The following is a 20,164-nucleotide window of genomic DNA, read 5'->3' as shown; positions in this document are numbered from 1 at the left end:
TTCATGCGTTAATTTCCTGACCCCCCAGTAACTCCGTATGTGATTGTATGTGGAGACAGGGTGTAAAAAGAAGTAACCAAATTTAAATGAGGTCAGCAGGTGGGCCCTAATCCAATATGACTGGTGTCCTTATAAAAACAGTGAAGTATGACATACACACACACACACGCACAGAGAGACCATGCAAAGACAGAACAGAGCCACCCACAAACCAAAGGGCCTCAGAAGAACCCAATTCAGCTCACCCCCTTGGTCCTGGAATTGTAGTTGCCACTGCTGTGGGGAAATAAACTCATGCTGTTCAAGCTCCCCAATCTGTGTGGTAATGTGTTATGGTGGCCCTAGGAAACTAATACCCACATAATAAAAAGCTTGCTCTCAGATCAGTCAAATGAAACTTGAATTCCATACCAAACATGCATCAAAATACCAAAATACCTGGAAATTTTTTAATTGACCTTCTAAAGGACATGTGGGCTGGGCTGAAGAAATCCCAGGAGGGGTGGGGGGGTGGGGGTGAATTTAAATATTTTAAACTACATGAATGAAAACAATTGATTTGAAATTTGTGGAATGCAGTGAAAGCAGTGCTTAAAAGGATATTTCTACCAATGAATGCATACATTAGGAGTGAAAAAAAAGTAAATCAATAATATGATCTACCACCACATAAAACTAAAAAGGAAGAGTAATATAAACCTAAGCAAGCAGAATAAAAGAAACAATGAAAACTAGAGCAGAGATGAATGAAATTTAAAAGAAGAAACCAATAGAGAAAGTCAAGGAAAAGAAAAGCTGGGGCATTGAAAATATCAAGGAAAATTGATCAACCATTAGGCTAGTTAAGAAAAAGAGATATAAGACACAACTTATGAATATCAAAAATTAAAGATTAGCCATCACTATTGATCCCCATGAACATCAAAGGATAATAAAGGAGTATTATGAACAACTCTATGGCCACAGATTTGATAACTTAGATGAAATGCACTAATTTGCTGAGACAATCCATCAAAGCTCATATAAAAAAAATACATCATATCAATAGGACCATATCTGTTGGACAAATGAAATCAATAATTAATAACCTCCCCGAAGAGAAGGACCAGATGCAAATTGTTTCACTGGCAAATTCTACAAAACCTTTAAAGAATAAATTATGCCAATTTTCTACAATCTCTTCTAGAAAATAGAAGCAGAGGGAACACTTAACCCATTTTCTGAAGACAGTGTTAGTACCCAAAGAAGATAAAGACAAAAAGAAAAGTATAGACAATATATTGCGTGAACATAAATGTAAAAACCCTATTACTATAAAAAGTCTGATAACATATAAAAATAATTTTACTACATGGCCAGGCAGGATTTATTCCAGGTATCATGGTTAGAGCAACCTCAAAAATCTTCGATCAGAGAACAAGTTTTGTGTTCTCTTGATCATTAATTCAGTTTGTCTTTTCTCTTAATGAACATATCTCCCCAGGCAAGGGAAACAAAAGCAAAAATGAACAAGTGGGACTATATCAAACTAAAAAGCATTTGTACAGCAAAGGATACCATCAGTAGAACAAAAAGGCATCTGACAGAATGGGAGAATATATTCATAAATGACATCTGATAAGGGGTTGACATCCAAAATACATAAAGAGCTCATTGCCTCAACAAACAAAAAGCGAATAATCTGATTAAAAAATGGGCAGAGGATCTGAACAGACACTTCTCCAAAGAAATTCATATGGCCAACATGCACATGAAAAGATGCTGCACATCACTAATCATCAGAGAAATACAAAATAAAGTCACAATGAGATATCACCTCATACCATTTAGGATGGCTAACATCCAAAAGTCAAACAACAAATGCTGGTGAGGATGTGGAGAAAAGGGAACTTCCTACACTGCTGGTTGGAATGTAAAGTAGTTCAACAATTGTGGAAAGCAGCATGGAGGTTCCTCAGAAAACTAAGATTCAAAAAGACATATGCACCCCTATGTTTATCGCAGCACTATTTACAATAGCCAAGAATTGGAAGCAACCTAAATGTCCATCAGTAGATGAATGGATAAAGAAGATGTGGTACATACACACAATGGAATATTATTCAGTCATAAGAAGAAATCAAATCCTACCATTTGCAACAACATGGATTGAGCTGGAGGGTATTATGCTCAGTGAAATAAGTCTGTCAGAGAAAGACAAATACCAGATAATTTCACTCATCTGTGGAGTATAAGAACAAGGAAAAAACTGAAGGAGCGAAACAGCAGCAGAATCACAGAACCCAAGAATGGACTAACAGGTACCAAAGGGAAAGGGACTGGGGAGGATAGATGGATGGGAGGGAGGGAGGGATAAGGGGATTAAGGGGCAGTATGACTAGCACACAGAATGTAGTGGGGGGCACGGGAAGGCAGTACAGCACAGAGGAGACAAGTAGTGACTCTACAGCATCTTACTACGCTGATGGACAGTGACTGTGATGAGGTATGTGGTGGGGACTTTATGATGGGGGGAATCTAGTAACCAAAATGTTGCTCTTGTGATTATATATCAATAATACCATAATAAAAAATAATAAATTTAAAAATATTTTGAAGATTACAGAAAGAAAGAAAGTTTGCAACTGCTCTTGTTCCATGAGTGAAGAGTACCGCCTTTAGCTACTGAATCCCCTGGACTCAGGCCAGGAGCTTAAAAAGGTATTTAATGAATAAAAAATATTGTATAAAATACAGAATTTGTTAATTTAACCATTTTCAAGAGTACAGTTCTGTGGTATTAACTAAAGACATTGTTCTGCAGCCATTTTTCATCATTTATTTGTTCATTGTTTATGGTCATTTATATATCTTTTTTCAAGAAATGTCAATGAAGTCCTTTGCTCATTTATTCAATTGGGCTATTTGTTTACTTACTGTTCAGTTGTAAGTGCCCTTAATATATTCTGGGCATATATAATTTATAAGATGTATGATTTGCAAATAACTGTTCCATTCTGTGGATTGTCTGGCACAAAAGTCTTAAATGTTGATGTCCAATTTCTCTGCTTTTTACTTTGTTGTCTACTCTTTTGGCATCATATCCATGAAGTTATTGCCAAGTCTCAAGTGAAGAAGGTTTCCACCTATGTCTTCTTTTAAAAGTATTATGGTTTTAGGTCTTGAATTTAGTTATCTGATTCATTTTTAGTTACTATTTGTATTTGGACTCTGCTGTGAGTAGATAGCCAGTTTTTCTCAACACCATTCGTTGGAAAGACTCTCCCTTTCTTGAATGGTCTCGGCCACCTGGGAACAGTCACAGCCCGCAGCACCGGTCTGGATGCGTGTCCTCACGCCCATACACACTGGGTCACGTGGCTTTGCGGTGAACTTTGAAATTAGGAAGTGTGAGTCCTCTTTCTTTTTAAAGATTGTTTTGGTTATTCATTTTTCCTTGACATTTCATATGAATTTAAGGATGGGCTTTTCTATTTCTGCAAAAATTGTCCTTGATAGTTTGACAGGAATTGCACTGAATCTGTAGGTTACGTTAGGTAGCATGGATACCTCAACAATATTAAATCTCCATGATCATAGGATGTGTTTCCATTTATGTCTTCTTTACTTTCTTATAGCACTATTTTGTAGTTTCATTGGACAAGTATTGACCTCCTTGGTTAAGTTAATTTCTAAGAATTTTATTCCTTTAGATGGTTTTCTAAACGGGATTTTTTCATAAATTCTGAGATTATTTTTAGTATATAAGTATGCAGCTGATTTTTGTGTATTGATTTAGTATCATAGTTCACTGAATTTATTAGTTCGGTCTATGTGTGTCTGTCTGTGTGTGTGTGTGCACATGTATAACCATTAGGGTTTTTTACCTACAAGATCGTACCATTTGTGAACAGAGATAAATTTTCCTTTTAATTATAGTGACTTTTATTGTTTTTATGGCATAATTTCTGAGAATAGTATTTGCAGTACTATGTTGAATACAAGTAATGGAAGTGGGCATCCTTGATTTGGTCCAGATCATAGACAAAAAGCTTTCAGACTTTCACCTTTGAATATGATATTTGCTGTGTTCTATCAAGAATGGTTTTATTATATAGAGTTAGTTTACTTCTATTCCTATTTGTTGGGTTTCCTTTATTTTTTATCATGAAAGAAGTGTGAAATTTTTCAAATGGTTTTGCTACGTCAAATGGAATGATCTTGTGATTTTTATTCTGTTAATGTGTATTACATTGATTGATTTTTCTTATATTGAGCCATCCTTGCATTCTAGAAATAAATACCACTTGGCCATGATCTGTATATAGTCCTTTTAATCTGCTGCTGAATTTGGTTAGTCAGTATTTTGTTGGGGATTTTGCATCAATGTTCATAAAAGAACTTGTTCTGTAGTTCTTTTCTTATAGTTTCTTTGTCTGACTATGGTATCAGTGTAATGTTGGCCTTACTGAATGAGTTAGGACAAATTTCTTCCCTTCAATTTTTTGGGAAAATATTCCAAAGGATTGTATTGTTTCTTCTTAAAGTTTGGAAGATTTCATCTATGAAGCCATCTGGTACAGGGATTTCTTTGTCAGGAGATTTTAAATTATTGATCTAATCTGCTCACTTGGTATCAGTCTATTAAAACATTCTATTCTATCATGATTTGGTCTCTTAGGCTTTGTGTTTCTAGGACTTTGTCTTTTCATTCAGGCTATCCGATTTGTTATACAATTGCTCATAGCAGTTTCTTGTACTCCCTTTCATTTCTGTAGAAACAGTAGTAATGTCCACATTTTCATTTCTGACTTTACTAATTTAAGCCTTCTCTGTCTTTTTTTAAGAACATCTCACAAATATTTGTCAATTTTATTTTATGAAGAACCAAGTTCTGTTTGTTGATTTTTTTCTCTTCTTTTTCTCTTCTGTATTTCATAGATCTCTCTACTAATCTTTATTTTTTCCTTCTTTCTACTACCTTGGAGTTTAGTTTGTTGTTCCTATTCTAGTTCCTTGAGGTATAAAGTTATAGGTTGTTGATTTGAGGTATTCCTTCTTCTTTATTTGATTTTGGTATCATTAGTGTACAATTGGTTGAACAACATTATGGATACTAGACTCCCCCTATTATCAAGACCCCCACATATCCTATTACTGTCACTGTCCATCACCATAGTAAGATGCTGTAGAGTCACTTCTTGTCTTCTCTGTATATACTGCCTTTCCTGTGTCCCCCCCAACTACATTATGTGTGGTAATCATAATGCCCATTTTCCCCCCTTCTCCCTCCCTTCCCACCCATCCTCCCCAGTCCCTTTCCCTTGGTAACTGTTAGTCCATTCTTGGGTTCTGTGATTCTGCTGCTGTTTTGTTCCTTCAGCTTTTCTTTGTTCTTATACTCCACAGATGAGTGAAATCATTTGGTACTTGTCTTTCTCCACCTGGCTTATTTCACTGAGCATAATACCCTCTAGCTCCATCCATGTTGTTGCAAATGGTAGGATTTGTTTTCTCCTTTGGCTGAATATTCCATTGTGCGTATGTACCACATCTTCTTTATCCATTCATCTACTGATGGACACTGAGGTTGCTTCCATTTCTTGGCTATTGTAAATAGTGCTGCAATAAACATAGGGGTGCATCTGTCTTTTTCAGACTGGGCTACTGCATTCTAAGGGTAAATTCCTATGAGTGGAATTCCTGGGTCAAATGGTATTTCTATTTTGAGTTTTTTGAGGAACCTCCATACTGCTTTCCACAATGGTTGAACTAATTTACATTCCCACCAGCAGTGTACGAGGTTCCCCTTACTTCACATCCTTGCCAACATTTGTTGTTTGTCTTTTAGATGTTGGCCATCCTAACTGGTGTGAGGTAATATCTCATTGTGGTTTTAATATGCATTTCTCTGATGATTGGCAATGTGGAGCATCTTCTCATGTGCCTGTTGGCCCTCTAAATTTTTTCTTTGGAGAAGTGTCTGTTCCCATCCTCTGACCATTTTTTAATTGGATTATTTACTTTTTCTTTGTTGAGGTGTGTGAGCTCTTTATTTATTTTGGATGTCAACCCTTTATCGGATATGTCATTTATGAATATATTCTCCCATACTGTAGGATGCCTTTTTGTTCTATTGGTGGAGTCCTTTCTGTGCAGGAGCTTTTCAGTTTGATATAGTCCCACTTGTTCATTTTTGCTTTTGTTTCCCTTGCCCAGAGAGTATGTTCATGAAGAAGTTGGTCATGTTTATGTGCAAGAGATTTTTGCCTATGTTTTTTTCAGAGTTTTATGGTTTCATGATTTACATTCAGGTGTTTCATCCATTTCGAGTTTACTTTTGTGTGTGGGGTTAGACAATGATCCAGTTTCATTCTCTTACATGCAGCTGTCCAGTTTTGCCAACACCAGCTGTTAACAAATCTGTCATTTCCACATTATATACCTATGGCTCCTTTATCAATATTAATTGGTCATATATATTTGGTTTAATGTCTGGACTCTCTATTGTGTTCCACTGGTCTATGGATCTGTTCTTGTGCCAAATTGTCTTGATTATTGTGGCTTTGTAGTAGATCTTGAAGTTGGAAAGTGGGATTCCCCATGCTTTATTCTTCCTTCTTAGAATTGCTTTGGCTATTCAGGGTCTTTGGTTGTTCCATGTGTGTTTTATAACTATTTGTTCCAGTTCTTTGTAGTATGCTGTTGGTATTTTGATAGGGATTGCATTGAATCTGTAGAGTGCTTAGGAAGGATGGCCACTTTGACAATGTTAATTCTTCCCACCCAAGAGCATTGGAGGAATTTCCATTATTTAGTGTCCTCTTTAATTTCTCTGTGTGTTTTGTAGTTTTCAGGGTATAGGTCTTTCATTTCCTTCATTAGGTTTATTCCTAGGTATTTTATTCTTTTTGATTCAGTTGTGAATGGAATTGTTTTCCTGATTTCTCTTTCTGCTGGTTCATTGTTAGTGTATAGGAATGCAACAGATTTCTGTGTATTTTGTATCCTGCAACTTTGTTGAATTCAGATATTAGTTCTAATATTTTGGAGTGGATTCTTTAGGTTTTGTTTGTACAATATCATGTCATCTACAAATAATGACAGTTTGAGTTCTTCCTTACCAATATGGATGCTTTTATTTCTTTGTGTTGTCTGATTGCCATGCCTAGGACCTTCAGAACTATGTTTTAATAAAAGTGGGGAGAGTGTGCATCCTTGTTTTCTTCCCAATCTTCAGTGAAAACTGTCATCTTCTCACTGTTAAGTATGATGTTGGCTGTGGGTTTGTCATATATGGCCTTTATTATGTTGAAGTACTTGCCCTCTATACCCATTTTGTTGAGAGTTTTTATCATGAATGGATGTTGAATTTTGTCAAATGATTTTTCAGCATCTATGGAGATGATCATGTGGTTTTTGTCCTTTTTGTTCATGTGGTGGATGATGTTGGATGTTTGAATGTTGTACCATCCTTGCATCCCTGGGATCAATCCCACTCGGTCATGGTGTATGATCCTCTTGATGTATTTTTGAATTTGGTTTGCTAAGATTTTGTTGAGTATATTTGCATCTATGTTCACCAACAATACTGGTATGTAATTTTATTTTTCTGTGGGTTCTTTGCCTAGTATTGATATTAGAGGAATGCTGACTGCATAGAATGAGTTTGAAGTAGTCCTTCATCTTTATTCTTTGGAAAACTTTAAGGAGAATGGGTATTGAAAGGAAAGGAGCGACACACAGCAGCAATTTACCGGAGAATTCTGCTTTATTAGGGAAAGGTGCTGGGTTATATAGGAAGGGGCATGGGGTGATCGTGGTGTCACTTCTACGGGGCTGGTGACTGTTGGCTAGGTGCTGGGATTGGGAGAGGGGAGAGAGGTGATTGGGCTTCAGGTGGCGCCGGTGGGAACTGAGGACCCCGAAGAGGAGCCGAAGTTCGCCATCTTACTGGTGGGGGCCCTTCATTCCCCCCTTTCTCCTCTATGGGGTTGTGGACGTTGCTTTCTCTCTGACTGCTTCCTGCTGAACGGGGGCGGAGAAGGGAGTGAGGGCTTGAGGACCGGGAGGAAAGGGTTGATAGGACTCCCCACAGTAAGGACGGGTAGATATGGACTTCTTCAGGTTGGAAATCAATGAAGGTTCCCTGTAACTATAGGTCGAGGACCTGTTGATTCCAATGGTGCCAAGAGGATATGGGTGTCAGGAGCCAGGCGTCTGCGGCCATTGTTTCCAGGAACAGTTTCCAGTGGAGAGAGGGGTCCATCTCAGAGTGTGGTAAGGAGGTCACATGACGGTGAGGGATCTTCTGTGGCCAGAAGCTGGTAGTTCCTGAGTAAAAGCTGGTTGAAAGCTTGATTAGAGATTTTTCCGACTTGGGATTTGATGAACTTTATTATACAGGGTAAGAAGAGACAGGCAAGAAGAATGACTATTATGGGGCCTGCAATGGGCCAGAGCCAGGTAAGGAGGGGGTTTGTTAGTATTGAAGAGAATGGGTTGGAATTGGAAGCAGAGTGGAGGCTGGAGGCAAGGTCGGTGAGTTTGGTGATGTCAGTTTCTACAATGCTGGATTCGTTGATGTAATAGCAGCACTCTTCCCAGAGGAAGACGCAGGTGCCGCCCTTCTCGGCGGTAAGCAGATCTGAGGCCCGCCGGTTTTGAAGGGTGACCTTAGCTAGCAAAGTGACCTGTCTTTGGAGAGAGGCTAGGGAATCGGCAGTGGATGTCAGGGCTCCCTCAAGTTTGGCGTTGAGATTTCTAACTGCCCATAGACAGTGACCCAAGCTCCTCCAGAAAATCCTGCCTCAGTGGCTGAGGTGGTCAAAGAGACACCGACCATGATGGGAAGGAAAGCAGCCCTTTTTGTGCACGAGGGCAAGGGAGGTTGGAGCTCAAGAAATTCTGCCATGCTGTAAAGTGTAAGCTGTGGGATTAGGGTGACGAGAATGCAGGGTGTGCTGGAGTTGGGAGGCAGTGAAGTGCGCTGGAGGGGGGTGGAGTCGGGCCTACACAGTGGTGGATGGTGAGATTATCTGCGTATTCTGGTTCCCATAGGGGTATGTCTGCCAGGGGCGGAGGGGTTGTCCTTCTGCATGGAAGGAGTAGTTGGAAATATTAAGGGGCACGGCGGCCAGCAGTGGGCGCTGTAGTGATGCGCACAAGAAACAATTGGCGGTGTTGAGGGTGTGGTTGAGAAAGATGGTGGTGTCCTGAATGAGCTGTAATGAAGAGTAGGAGAAATGGGAAGAGGGGCGGGGATAAGAAGATGAAGAGGCGCCGTCAAGAGTTTGGATAATGACTTTTTCAGAATGTCTGATATCTGATGCAACTTGAGAGATCTGGGAATGAGAGGGAACATACTTTCGAGAGATCTGAAGGGTACCGTGGGGGGTCGAGGACCCCCCGTAGTAAACTGAGGCTGTGACTCCAGAAGCCCATCGAGAGTCCCAGGGATCTGGGATTGATAAGGAGAATGAGCCGTTGGGATATTTCATGAAACGGTTGGAGGAGTAATACTGTGGGTACTGGAAGTCACCCATGTAGTGAATGGCGCAAGACCAGTAGGAACATCCCCCGTAGGTGTCTGGCCATCGCCTGCAATAGGCTTGTTTTTGGTCATAGAGGAAGCAGAGGTGGGGAGAATAAGGGGAGCTGCTAGTGAGCACTTCGGTGGAGGGAGGAAAGTGGAGGTATAAAGGCTCAGAGCAGCCTTTCAGAGGGCAGTCTGATGTGGCAATGAGGGCAGTAACTTTTGTTTGATGCTGTGTGTGAGTCTGTCTGACTTTGAATCGCCACACAAAGGAGGCTGGGGTGCGGAGGAAGACAACAGGAATGAGGGAAAAAAGCGAGAGAGCAGTAAAGGAGGAAAAAGTCATGATTCGGGTATGGATGGCAAAGGGGGTGAACGGGATTTTGGAGGAAAGAGGACAGTAAGGTCAGGAGTCTGGAGGGAGGGAGAGTCTGTAAACTTTTGTAGGTTAAGAGATCTTTTAGGTGATGTGGGGACAGAATGGAAAGGGGCACCCTGAATGTCAGTTTATGAGCTTCTTTCTGCAAGAGCTGTCCAGTGGCTAATGCCCATAGGCAGGGGGCCGATCCCCGAACTGTGGGGTCTAATTGCTTGGAGAGATAAGCTACTGGGGCAAAGGATATTGGCCTAGGACTCCTAGAGCTTGACTGGACCTCTCATGAATGTATAATGAGAAGGGCTTCGACAACTCAGGGAGATGGAGAGCTGGGGCTTCCACAAGGGCTTGACGGAGCTTAATGAAGGAGTGTCGGGGTGAGGAGGATAATGGTTCTTCACGGGGGCCCTTGCTGAGGTCGTATAGCAGTCTTGCTAACAGGGAGAGGTTAGGGATCCACGTTCTAAAATACTCAGCCAGGCTTAGAAAGGAAAGGATTTCTGTCTTGGTTTTGTGAATGGGCAGGTCAGAGAGGAGCTGTTTTCTGTCTAAGGTAATGGACTTTCTTTGTTGAGTCAGAAGGAATCTGAGGTAAGTGACAGGAGGGGAAGAGATTTGAGCTTTGACGGGGGATACCCGGTAACCTCTGGAAGCTAGAATGTTAAGTAGGGAGGCAGTGTCAAGATGAGACTGTTCCCATGAGGGACTGCAGAGTAGAAGATCGTCCACGTATTGTAATAAGGTGGACTCGGAATGGTCATGATTTAACTGTTTGAGGTCCTGAGCTAGGACCTGTCTAAAAATATGGGGACTATCTCAGAAGCCTTGTGGCAAAACTGTCCAAGTGAGTTGTTCAGAATGTTTTGTGTATGGGTTCGTCCAGGTGAAGATGAAAAAATCTTCGGAGGAGGGGTCTAGAGGGATAGAAAAATGCGTCCTTGAGATTTAGGACTGAGAAGTGCGATGCCGAGGCAGGGATCTGAGATTATAGGGTGTATGGATTTGGAACTAAGGGATGGATAGGGACAACACCCATGTTGATGAGGCCCTTGACCAATGTCCTTCTTGTCCGCACTTGAAACAAGCTCCTGGGGGGCGCTTGTTTGTAGAAGGGCGCCCAGGTTGTGGTTTTATCAGCTGGGCCAACATTTGGAAATTGGCCTGATCAGCATTTTGTTTATGGCATTCTCTCTCCTCCTCTCGGTTATGGAAGACTTTAAAGGCCACTGTTAGGATCTCCGACTGTGGGGTAGTGGGGCCCTGTTCTAACCTTTTGAGTTTAGCTTTAATGTTGGGGTACCTTTGAACTAGGAAGTATGTCATAAGGACATGTCTTCCATTAGGCGTTTCTGGGTCAAGGCTGGTATACTGTAATAGGGCTTGAGTGAGCCTGTCTAAGCTACGTCCCAGAGGGGGGTGATAATTTTGGGAGGCCCTCGGGACGGAGTCTGAGGGGGACTGACGGGTTCTGGCTCAGTCTGTGGGGGAGTGATGCAGTCCAGCCGCGCCTAGTCGAGCAGGTCCTGAAGTGCGGAAGGTGGGGGGCAAAGAAAATAAGGAAAGAAAGAACTGGGAGGGCTGACGCTCCCACGCGTCGCCAGCCAGCAGCCCAGCTGCTTACATCTGCCGCTCCAGTTGAGCTTAAACTCACAACTCTGAGGTTAAGAGTCCCATGCTCTACCAACTGAGCTACAGCAGGGCTCCTGTTAGTTGCTTATGGAATGCGTAAACAGAATGTTCTTTGTTCTCCATTCCTGCCACATCGGCAAGTGGGGGAAGGGCATAGCTAGAAGCAGGGGTGGTGTTTCTACACATCTTCAAGGTCTCCCTATTTTCAGAGTGAGGAGTCTTGGCTCGTCTTCGAGGACAAGATATGTTTTTGTGGACAGATAACTGCTAAGGACTGCAGCGGTTGTTCTCTAGCTTGTGTTTCCCATGCTGCGTTCGGGGAAGGTGCTTTCCCATTCTGCCTACAAACATGTGAGAAGACAAAGGCGGTCCCCAACAGGGGAGAAACAGGTGATGAGGGCAAAGACGGAGGAGGCCCGCGGGACCTAGTTAAAGGGGGGCTGAAAGGCTCAGGCTTAATCCGTGGGGGATGAAGGTGGAGGAGTTGAGATGGGGAAGGAGATGGTGGGGGAGGAAGGGAGAAGGGCTGTTGTAGGAGAAGAAGGGGAAGGGAGTGAACGGGAGGCTTCTGCGGGGGCGGCGGCTTGCAGGCTAGGAGAACTTGGGGGCGGGGGGGGGGGGGAGGAGGCAGAAAGCTTCGATATAGGGAATCTCCTTCCATTTTTTCAGGTGCTGGCAGTAAAGAGATCGCGAGTGATGTTAGGATCAAGAGTTCCCCCTGCGGGCCATTGGCTGTTATTGTCTAGGGGGTATGTCGGCCAATCTTGGGAGCAATATTTACGGAGAAGTTTTGGTTTTATATCAGGCGTCAGGGAGAGGGTAGCCAGATGCTTGAGCAGGCATTCAAGAGGTGAACTTTCAGGGAGGGATGAGGAGGCTCCCATGGCTAAAGGACAGAGAAGGAGACAAACAGGGGAAGACGAACGGAGATCCTTGGACTGGAAGCAGACCGCAAGGAGACAAAGGGCGTCCCCGATGATCCTTGGTGGTCTGCGGAAACTCGTATACGAGTCGGAATTTCTTAGTAAGTGTGGGTCGTCACCCAGACTTCCCTAAGAAGGCAGAGTGCTGGGAGTCATGAGGTACCTAGCACTAGGAATTTTCGGCGGACGGAATGGATTTCGGCAGACAGAACGGAAGGACGAAGGGGGAAAAGGGAGCGTTCTCATTGACAAAGGAGTCACCTCGTTTATGGCTGTTGTAGGAGGGGCCTGAGGGCCTGTCGCAGCCGTGAAGGCCTGAGGCGGTGATTTATGGCTGTTGGAGGGGGGCCTGAGGGTCTGCAGCAGCCGTGAAGGCCGGAGGTGGCAATTTATGGCTGTTGGATGGGGGCCTGAGGGTCGGCCGCAGCCGTGAAGGCCTGAGGTGGGGAGAGTTCCCTCCTCGTCCCTCAGCGTCATAGCCTTGCTGGACGATCATGGTCAATGGCACTGCGATAGCTCGGGGAAGAGTGGCTGACTCCGGGGGAAAACTTACCTAAAGGCCAGGGAGGAGTGGTGAGTGTGATGAGCCAGCGCCGGAAAAAGAGGACGAGGGCAAGCTGCTGCTGGTGTCAGGGGAAGACGGGGCCCAGTTGGGGTGTCCCGTCTCCCGGGTTTTGGCACCAATGAAAGGAAAGGAGCGATACACAGCAGCAATTTGCCAGAGAATTCCACTTTATTAGGGAAAGATGTTGGGTTATAGGAAGGGGCATGGGGTGATTGTGGTGTTACTTCTATGGGGCTGGTGGCTATTGGCTAGGTGCTTGGATTGGGAGGGGGGCGAGAGGTGATTGGGCTTCAGGTGGCACCGGCGGGAACTGAGGACCCTGAAGAGAAGCTGGAAGTTCGCCATCTTACTGGTGGGGGCCCTTCAGGTATCATGTCTTCTCTAAATATGTGATAAAATTCAGTGGTAAATCATTCTTGTCTGTGGATTTTGTTCTTGGGTAGTTTTTTGATTACCAATTCAATGTCCTTGCTGGTAATTGGTCTGTATAGATTTTCTGTTTCTTCCTTCATCATTCTTGGAAGGTTGTAGTTTTCTAGAAAGTTGTCCATTTCTCCTAGGTTACTCATTTTGTTAGCATATAGATATTCATAGTATTATCTAATAATTTTTTCTATTTCTGTGGTGTCTGTCCTGATTTCTACTTTCTCATTTCTGGTTCTCTTTATGTGTGTAGATACTCTTTTTCTCTTAATAAGTCTGACTAGGATTTATCTATTTTGTTTATTTTCTCAAAGAACCAGCTCTTGTTTTCATGGATGTTTTCTATTGTTTTATTCTTCTCAATTTTATTTATTTCGCCTCTGATCTTGATTATGTCCCTCCTTCTGTTGAGATTGGACCTCATTTGTTCTTCTTCTTCCATTTTCAATAATTGTGACTTTAGACTATTAATTTGGGATTGTTCTTCCTTCTTTAAGTGGGCCTGGATTGCTATATACTTTCCTCTTAGAATTGCCTTCGCTGTGTACCACAGACGTTGGGGCATTGTGCTGTTGTTTTCATTTGTCTCCATATATTCTTTGATCTCTGTTTTAATTTGGTCATTGATCCATTGGTTATTTAGGAGCATGTTGTTAAACCTCCATGTGTTTGTGAGACTTTTTGTTTTCTTTGTACAATTTATTTCTAGTTTTATACCTTTGTGATCTGAGAAGTTGGTTGGTAGAATTTCAATATTTTTCAATTTACTGAGGCTCTTTTTATGGCCTAGAGTGTGGTGTATTCTTGAAAATGTTCCATGTGCCTTGAGAAGCATGTATATCCTGCTGCTTTGGGTGTAGATTTCTGTAGATATCTGTTAGGTCCATCTGTTCTAGTGTGTTGTTCAGTGCCTCTGTGCCCTTCCTTCTTTTCTGTCTGGTTCATCTGTCCTTTGGAGTGAGTGGTGTGTTGAAGTCTCCTAAAATGAATGCATTGCATTGTATTTCCTCCTTTAATTCTGTTAGTATTTGTTTCATATATGCTGGTGCTCCTCTGTTGGGTGCATGTATATTTATAATGGTTATATCCTCTTGTTGGACTGACCCCTTTATCATTACGTAATACCCTTCTATATCTCATTACTTTCGTTGTTTTGAAGTCAATTTTACCTTATACAAGTACTGCAACACTTCCTTTTTTTCTCCCTATTTTTTGCCTGAAATAACTTTTTCCATCCCTTCATTTTTAGTCTGTGTATGTCTTTGGGTTTGAAGTGAGTATCTTTTAGGCAGCATACAGATGGGTCTTCCTCTTTTATCCATTCTGTTACTCCGTGTCTTTTCATTGGTGCATTCAGTCCATTTACATTTAGGGTGATTATCAATATATATGTACTTATTCCTATTGCAGGCTTTGGATTCATAGTTACCACGGGTTCAAGGTTAGGGTCTTTACTATCTAACCATCTAACTTTATCTCACTTATTATGCTATTATGAACACAGTCTGGTGATTCTTTATTTCTCTCCATTCTTTTTCTTAGTCCTGCCCTCTTTATATGTTAGGTGTTTTATTATATACTCTTTTGTGTTTCCCTTGTATGCTTTTGTGGACACCTGATTTCATTTTTTGCATTTATTTAGTATTTCATTGGTCTGCTTTCTTTGTTGTGATTTTATTTTGTCTGGTGACATCTATTTAGCCTTAGGAGTGCTTCCATCTAGGTGAGTCCCTTAAAATACCCTGTAGAGGTGGTTTGTGGGAGGCAAATTCCTCAACTCTTCCTTATCTGGAAATTGTTTAATCCCTCCTTTAAATTTAAATGATAATCTTGCTGGATACAGTATCCTTGGTTCAAGGCCCTTCTGTTTCATTGTATTCGGTATATCATGCCATTCTATTCTGGCCTGTAAAGGTTCTTTTGAGAAGTCTGATGAGAGCCTGATGGGTTTTCCTTTGTAGGTGATATTTTTCTCTGGCTGCTTTTAATACCCTGTCCTATCTTTTATCTTTGCCAGTTTAATTATTATATGTCCTGGTGTTGTCCTCCTTGCGTCCCTTGTGTTGGGAGATCTGTGGGCTTCCATGGTCTGAGAGACTATTTCCTTCCCCAGATTGGGAAGTTTTCAACAATTATTTCTTCAAAGACACTTTCTATCCCTTTTTCTCTCTCTTTTTCTTCTGGTACCCCTATAATGTGAATATTGTTCCAGTTGGATTGGTCACACAGTGCTCTTAATATTCTTTCATTCCTAGAGATCCTTTTATCTCTCTCTGCCTCAGTATCTCTGTATTCCTGTTTTCTATTCCATTATCAGTCTCTTGCACCTCATCCAGTCTGCTGTTGAGTCCTTCCCTTTTTTGTTTCATTTCTGTTATCTCCTTCTGGAATTCATCCCTTAGCTCTTGCATATTTCTCTGGAGCTCCATTAGCATGTTTATGAATTTTATTTTGAATTATTTTTCAGGAAGACTGGTTATACCGGTCTCACCAGGCCCTCTGTCTGGCATTTGAGTGATTTGGGACTGGACTAGGTTCTTCTGCCCTTTCATGGTGATAGAAGTGATCACTGGTGAGTGGCACATGTGTCAGCCAGGAAAACAAAATCCCTTCCTGCTTGCTGGTCACCTTGCCCTTCTCTGCTGCTTGTGCTGGTTAACCTCACAGAGGGAGTTGTCTCTGGGTTAATCTTCTAAGCTGCCATGGGCCAGGCGGCCCTCAGGATAGTCTAGGGCACTGGTGGGGGTCACAGGTGAGCGGTGTGTGTTCTCCTGTGAGGATGGCACCCCTTTGTGCCCTCCGGACTTTGGGCCGGCTTTCTCTGCCTGTGCTGGGTGACTGCACCCTGAGGCAGCCTCTGGGTCTGTCCTAGTTAGCTGTGCCCTGGGAGAAAACTCTGTGTAGTTGCTGTGGGCAGGGTTGCTCCCTGGCTTATCTGTTGCAATGGTGGGTCAGCTGGTTTGCTTGTAGTGCCTGCGGGTGGGAATGAACAACAGGTGCCTTATCACCATGAGGGGCTTTGGAGCTGTGTTGCCACCAGGGGTTAAGGCGCCTGAAGTTCCTTAAAATTACCAACCTGCTGGGCTGAGTGTGCTAGGACGATTTTGTCCACCTGTTAAATCCCTGCCCCTTTATGATTTTTTAAAGTGCCCACTTTTCTTTTCTCCCAGGTCAGCCAGCTGTGGGGATATGTTCACAGTCTGAGTCTTGGATTTTACTTTTCCATTTCTCTAATATCCAGTACACCATGTAATGTGTGTCTGTGCTCCAGGTGAGGATTCCTAGGGCTTGTTATTTAGCAGACCTGTGCTTCCACTCCCTCCCCACTGATTCTTTTCCTCCCATGGTGAGCAGGGGTGGGGGGAGTGCTCAGGTCCACCGGGTCTTGGATTTGTATCTTACCCTGTTCGGGAGATGCCGAGTTCTCACAGATGTAGATGCAGCCTGGCTGTTGTACTGTATCTTCTGGTATCTCTTTTAGGAATAGTTGTATTTGCTCTATTTTCAAAATGTATATGGTTTGGGGAGAATTCTGCCACCCTATTCATGCCCCCATCTTGAGAAATCCCACCTTACAGCTTTTTTGTCTATTTTTTGCATTGCTGTCTTCTGTGCTTAGTTGATTTTGGTAGTAAAATGTTTGAAGTGCTATTTCATTTTGTTTTGTGTTTGTTCCATAGCTATTTTATTTTTGGATTCCATGTAGATTACATTTAACATCCTATCATTACAACTAATTTACATTTATACCAATGTAAGTTCAATAGTATACAAAAGTCTGCTCCTTTACACCTTAGTTACCACCTGTTCCAGTTTTGATACCACAAAATTATACCTTTGCACACTGTGTGCCCAAAAACATAAACTAATAATTCATTGGAATACAGTAGTTGCTTAAGTTACATAGAAAAGAAAATGTCAATGTACAAGCCTAAAGTACAATGAAACTATCTTTGAGATAAATAATTTGTAATGTCTTAGTCTTTAAAGTCATGTAGAAAACAAAAACAGTTACAAGCTGTTATCTTATTACTAGCTTTTATAACTGCCCTTGCAATTCCCTTTGTTGAGACCTTTACTTTCTCATATGGCTTCCAGTAAGTATTGGTATCCTTTCATTTCTCCCTGCAGGACTCCCTTGAGCATTTCCTGCAGGGCAGGTCTGGTGGTTCATCTGAGAATAACTGTATTTCTCCCTCCCTTTTGAAGGACACTTTTGCCAGATACAGGATCCTCAGTTAACAGGTTTTTATTTTCCCTTTAGAGGTATGGAAACATGAGCCCACTGCCTTCTGGCCTTCGGTTTCTGATGAGAAATCTAATGATCAGCTTACTGAGGATCCCTTGTATGGTGAGTTGCTTCTCTTCCTTTTTCAGGATTCTCCCTTAGCCTTTTGAAGGTTTGATTTTAATGTCTTCATGAGTCTTTGAGTCAATCCTGTTGTTCTTTGTGCTTTTGACATGTTTATATTCATGCCTTTCACCAAACTTGGGATGTTTTCAAATATTGTTTCTTCAAATATTCTCTCTACTCCTTTCTCTCCTTTCTGGGCCTCCTGCAATGCTTATGTTGGTCCACTTCATGGCATCACACAGGTCCTTTAGACTTTTTTCACATTTCTTCCATTTTTCTTCCTTTACCTCTGATTGAATAATTTCCATTATCCTAAACTCATCACTGATTCTTTATTCCACCTGCTCAAAGCTGTCTTTGAATCCTGCTAGTGAATTTATCATTGCAGTTATTGTACTTTTTAGCTTCAGAATTTTTTTGTTTTCCGTCTCTTTATCAATATTTCCATATTTTTCATACATCATTTTCTTGACTTTCATAACCTCCTTTAGTTATTTGAACTCCTTAAAGACAATTGCTCTACAGTCTTTGTCTCATAAACCTGCCATCAGGTCTTTTATAGGGACAGATTCTGTGGAGGTTTTTTCTTTGAATGGGCCACACTTTCCTGTTTATTTGTATGCCTTGTGAATTCTTTTTATTGAAAACAGGACATTTGAATATAGTAATTTGGTAACTCTGGAAATTGAATTCTCCCCTTCACCAGGGCTTGCTGTTTTTTGCTAATGTTTTTATTTTTCTGATTGTTGAAGGTTGTCTCAGTCCCAAAAATCATTGTGAATTGCAAATTTAAGATCTTCTCAGGTCTTTTCTACCTTAGCTTTTCCTTTGGCATGTGTAGTCACTTTCCAAAAATCCCTGTATAAGCAATTCTTTTTGAATATTCTAGTCTTTAATGAGAAGCTCCAAAGGGAAAATGTGAGAAATGGAGGATAAAGAAGGTGCTGGCCCATTAAGTTTCTTCCAAGTCACTTTAGCTGTAGGGTGCAGAGCTTGCAAACATACAGGAGTAATAACCATGACTGATGACTTCTTCGGGCCTCTTTGATCAGAAGCAGCAGTCAGCATTCAAAGCCCAAATCCCTGAGACTTGGAGATCTGGTCCTTTTTCCTTACTCTGGCTCTTACAAGTTGTGTGCAAGCTGCTCAAGGAGCCCATGGCTGATGGCCATGGGGCTCAGTGGCTGCTACTGCACCAAGACCTGACACAAATTGAAATTAACCACAATTTACCTTCCTAGCCTTTCGTTGGACATTGCAAATCCACAGTACACTTCAAGAGTCCAAAATACTTACATGATATAGGTTTTGCCAGCCTACATGTCTAGGTGGGGAGACAGATTCCTGGGGCTTCCTATGTTGTCTCTGAGAATCTTAAAATCAAGTTTTCTTTAACACATATCTTAAATTTAATATTAAATCACAAAAGATTAAGTTCATATCTAATGTTTTCTATACATGTATGTCCTTTAAAAGTGTCAGTTTCAAAACAAAAATGAATTTTAAAAAGAATTATTAAGGACTTGGATTAAAGATGGCGGCGTGAGAGGAGAGACAGAGGCTTCCTCCTAAAACTGGATACAATTAGAAAATTTAATTGGTGCAACTAATCCTGAGAGAGCAACAGGAAAGAGGACGGCATCAGACTGCAAACACTTGGAGAAAAGAGCAGACCTCAGCGAACAGGGTAACGTACCAGAGCTGTGGCCAGGCGGGACCCGAGCCCCTCCCCTACCCCAGCTCACTGGCGGGAGGAAGGGAAACGGAGCAGGGAGGGAGTGGAGGCCTGGGACTGCTGAATACCTAGCTCCAGAGATCTGCACTGGGAGCACAAACCTACATTTCACGGTGCTTTCATGAGACTCGCATGACTACCAGGTTGGAAAGTTAATACAGGCAGAGTTCCTGGGGAGACTGGGATTCTGGCTGCTTGTGGAAAGCAGGGATCCATATCTGGCTGCTCTGGGACAAAAACTTATACCTGTGTGACCGGCCCACTGGCTCAGGCAGTGGAGACAGGCACAGCAGCCAGGAGGCGGGGAACAGCTCTTTCCTCACCCCAGGCACCAGTACCGCTCCCCTGTGACCCCCGACATTGCTTCAGGGGCTCAGCAGCTCCATAATAGAGCTTCTGGACACTAGAGGGCGCCATATACAAACATGAAACACCAGAGGAACCTTGTCCAGAGTAAAATTGTTAATACAACTCCTGAGAAAGATTTAAATGATATGGACCTCGTGACTCTTCCTGAAAGGGAGTTCAAAGTAAAAATAATCAACATCCTAATGGAGGTACAGAAAGACATCCAAGAACTCAGGAATGAATTTAGCTCAGAGATCCAATCGTTAAAGAACACGATGGATGGTATTAAAAGCAGGT

The 20,164-nt window shown here is 42.1% G+C and overlaps 1 protein-coding gene across 1 annotated transcript in view; it reads left to right on the top strand.

Annotated features, from left to right (window-relative positions):
- Positions 1-20,164, top strand: part of LOC108401424 (zinc finger protein 337-like) — an 80,612-nt gene extending 60,448 nt beyond the window's left edge. Inside the window, exon 5 of the mRNA XM_073223116.1 lies at positions 17,695-20,164. Within this exon, the coding sequence (XP_073079217.1) occupies positions 17,695-17,828 (134 nt within the window). The 3' untranslated portion in view covers positions 17,829-20,164. The remainder of the gene's footprint in view (positions 1-17,694) is intronic.

This window comes from Manis javanica, chromosome 15, assembly GCF_040802235.1.
Source record: "Manis javanica isolate MJ-LG chromosome 15, MJ_LKY, whole genome shotgun sequence".
NCBI classification, from domain to species: Eukaryota; Metazoa; Chordata; class Mammalia; order Pholidota; family Manidae; genus Manis; species Manis javanica.
Note: the sequence above shows the minus strand (reverse complement) of the source record. Positions and strands in the feature narration are given on the sequence as shown.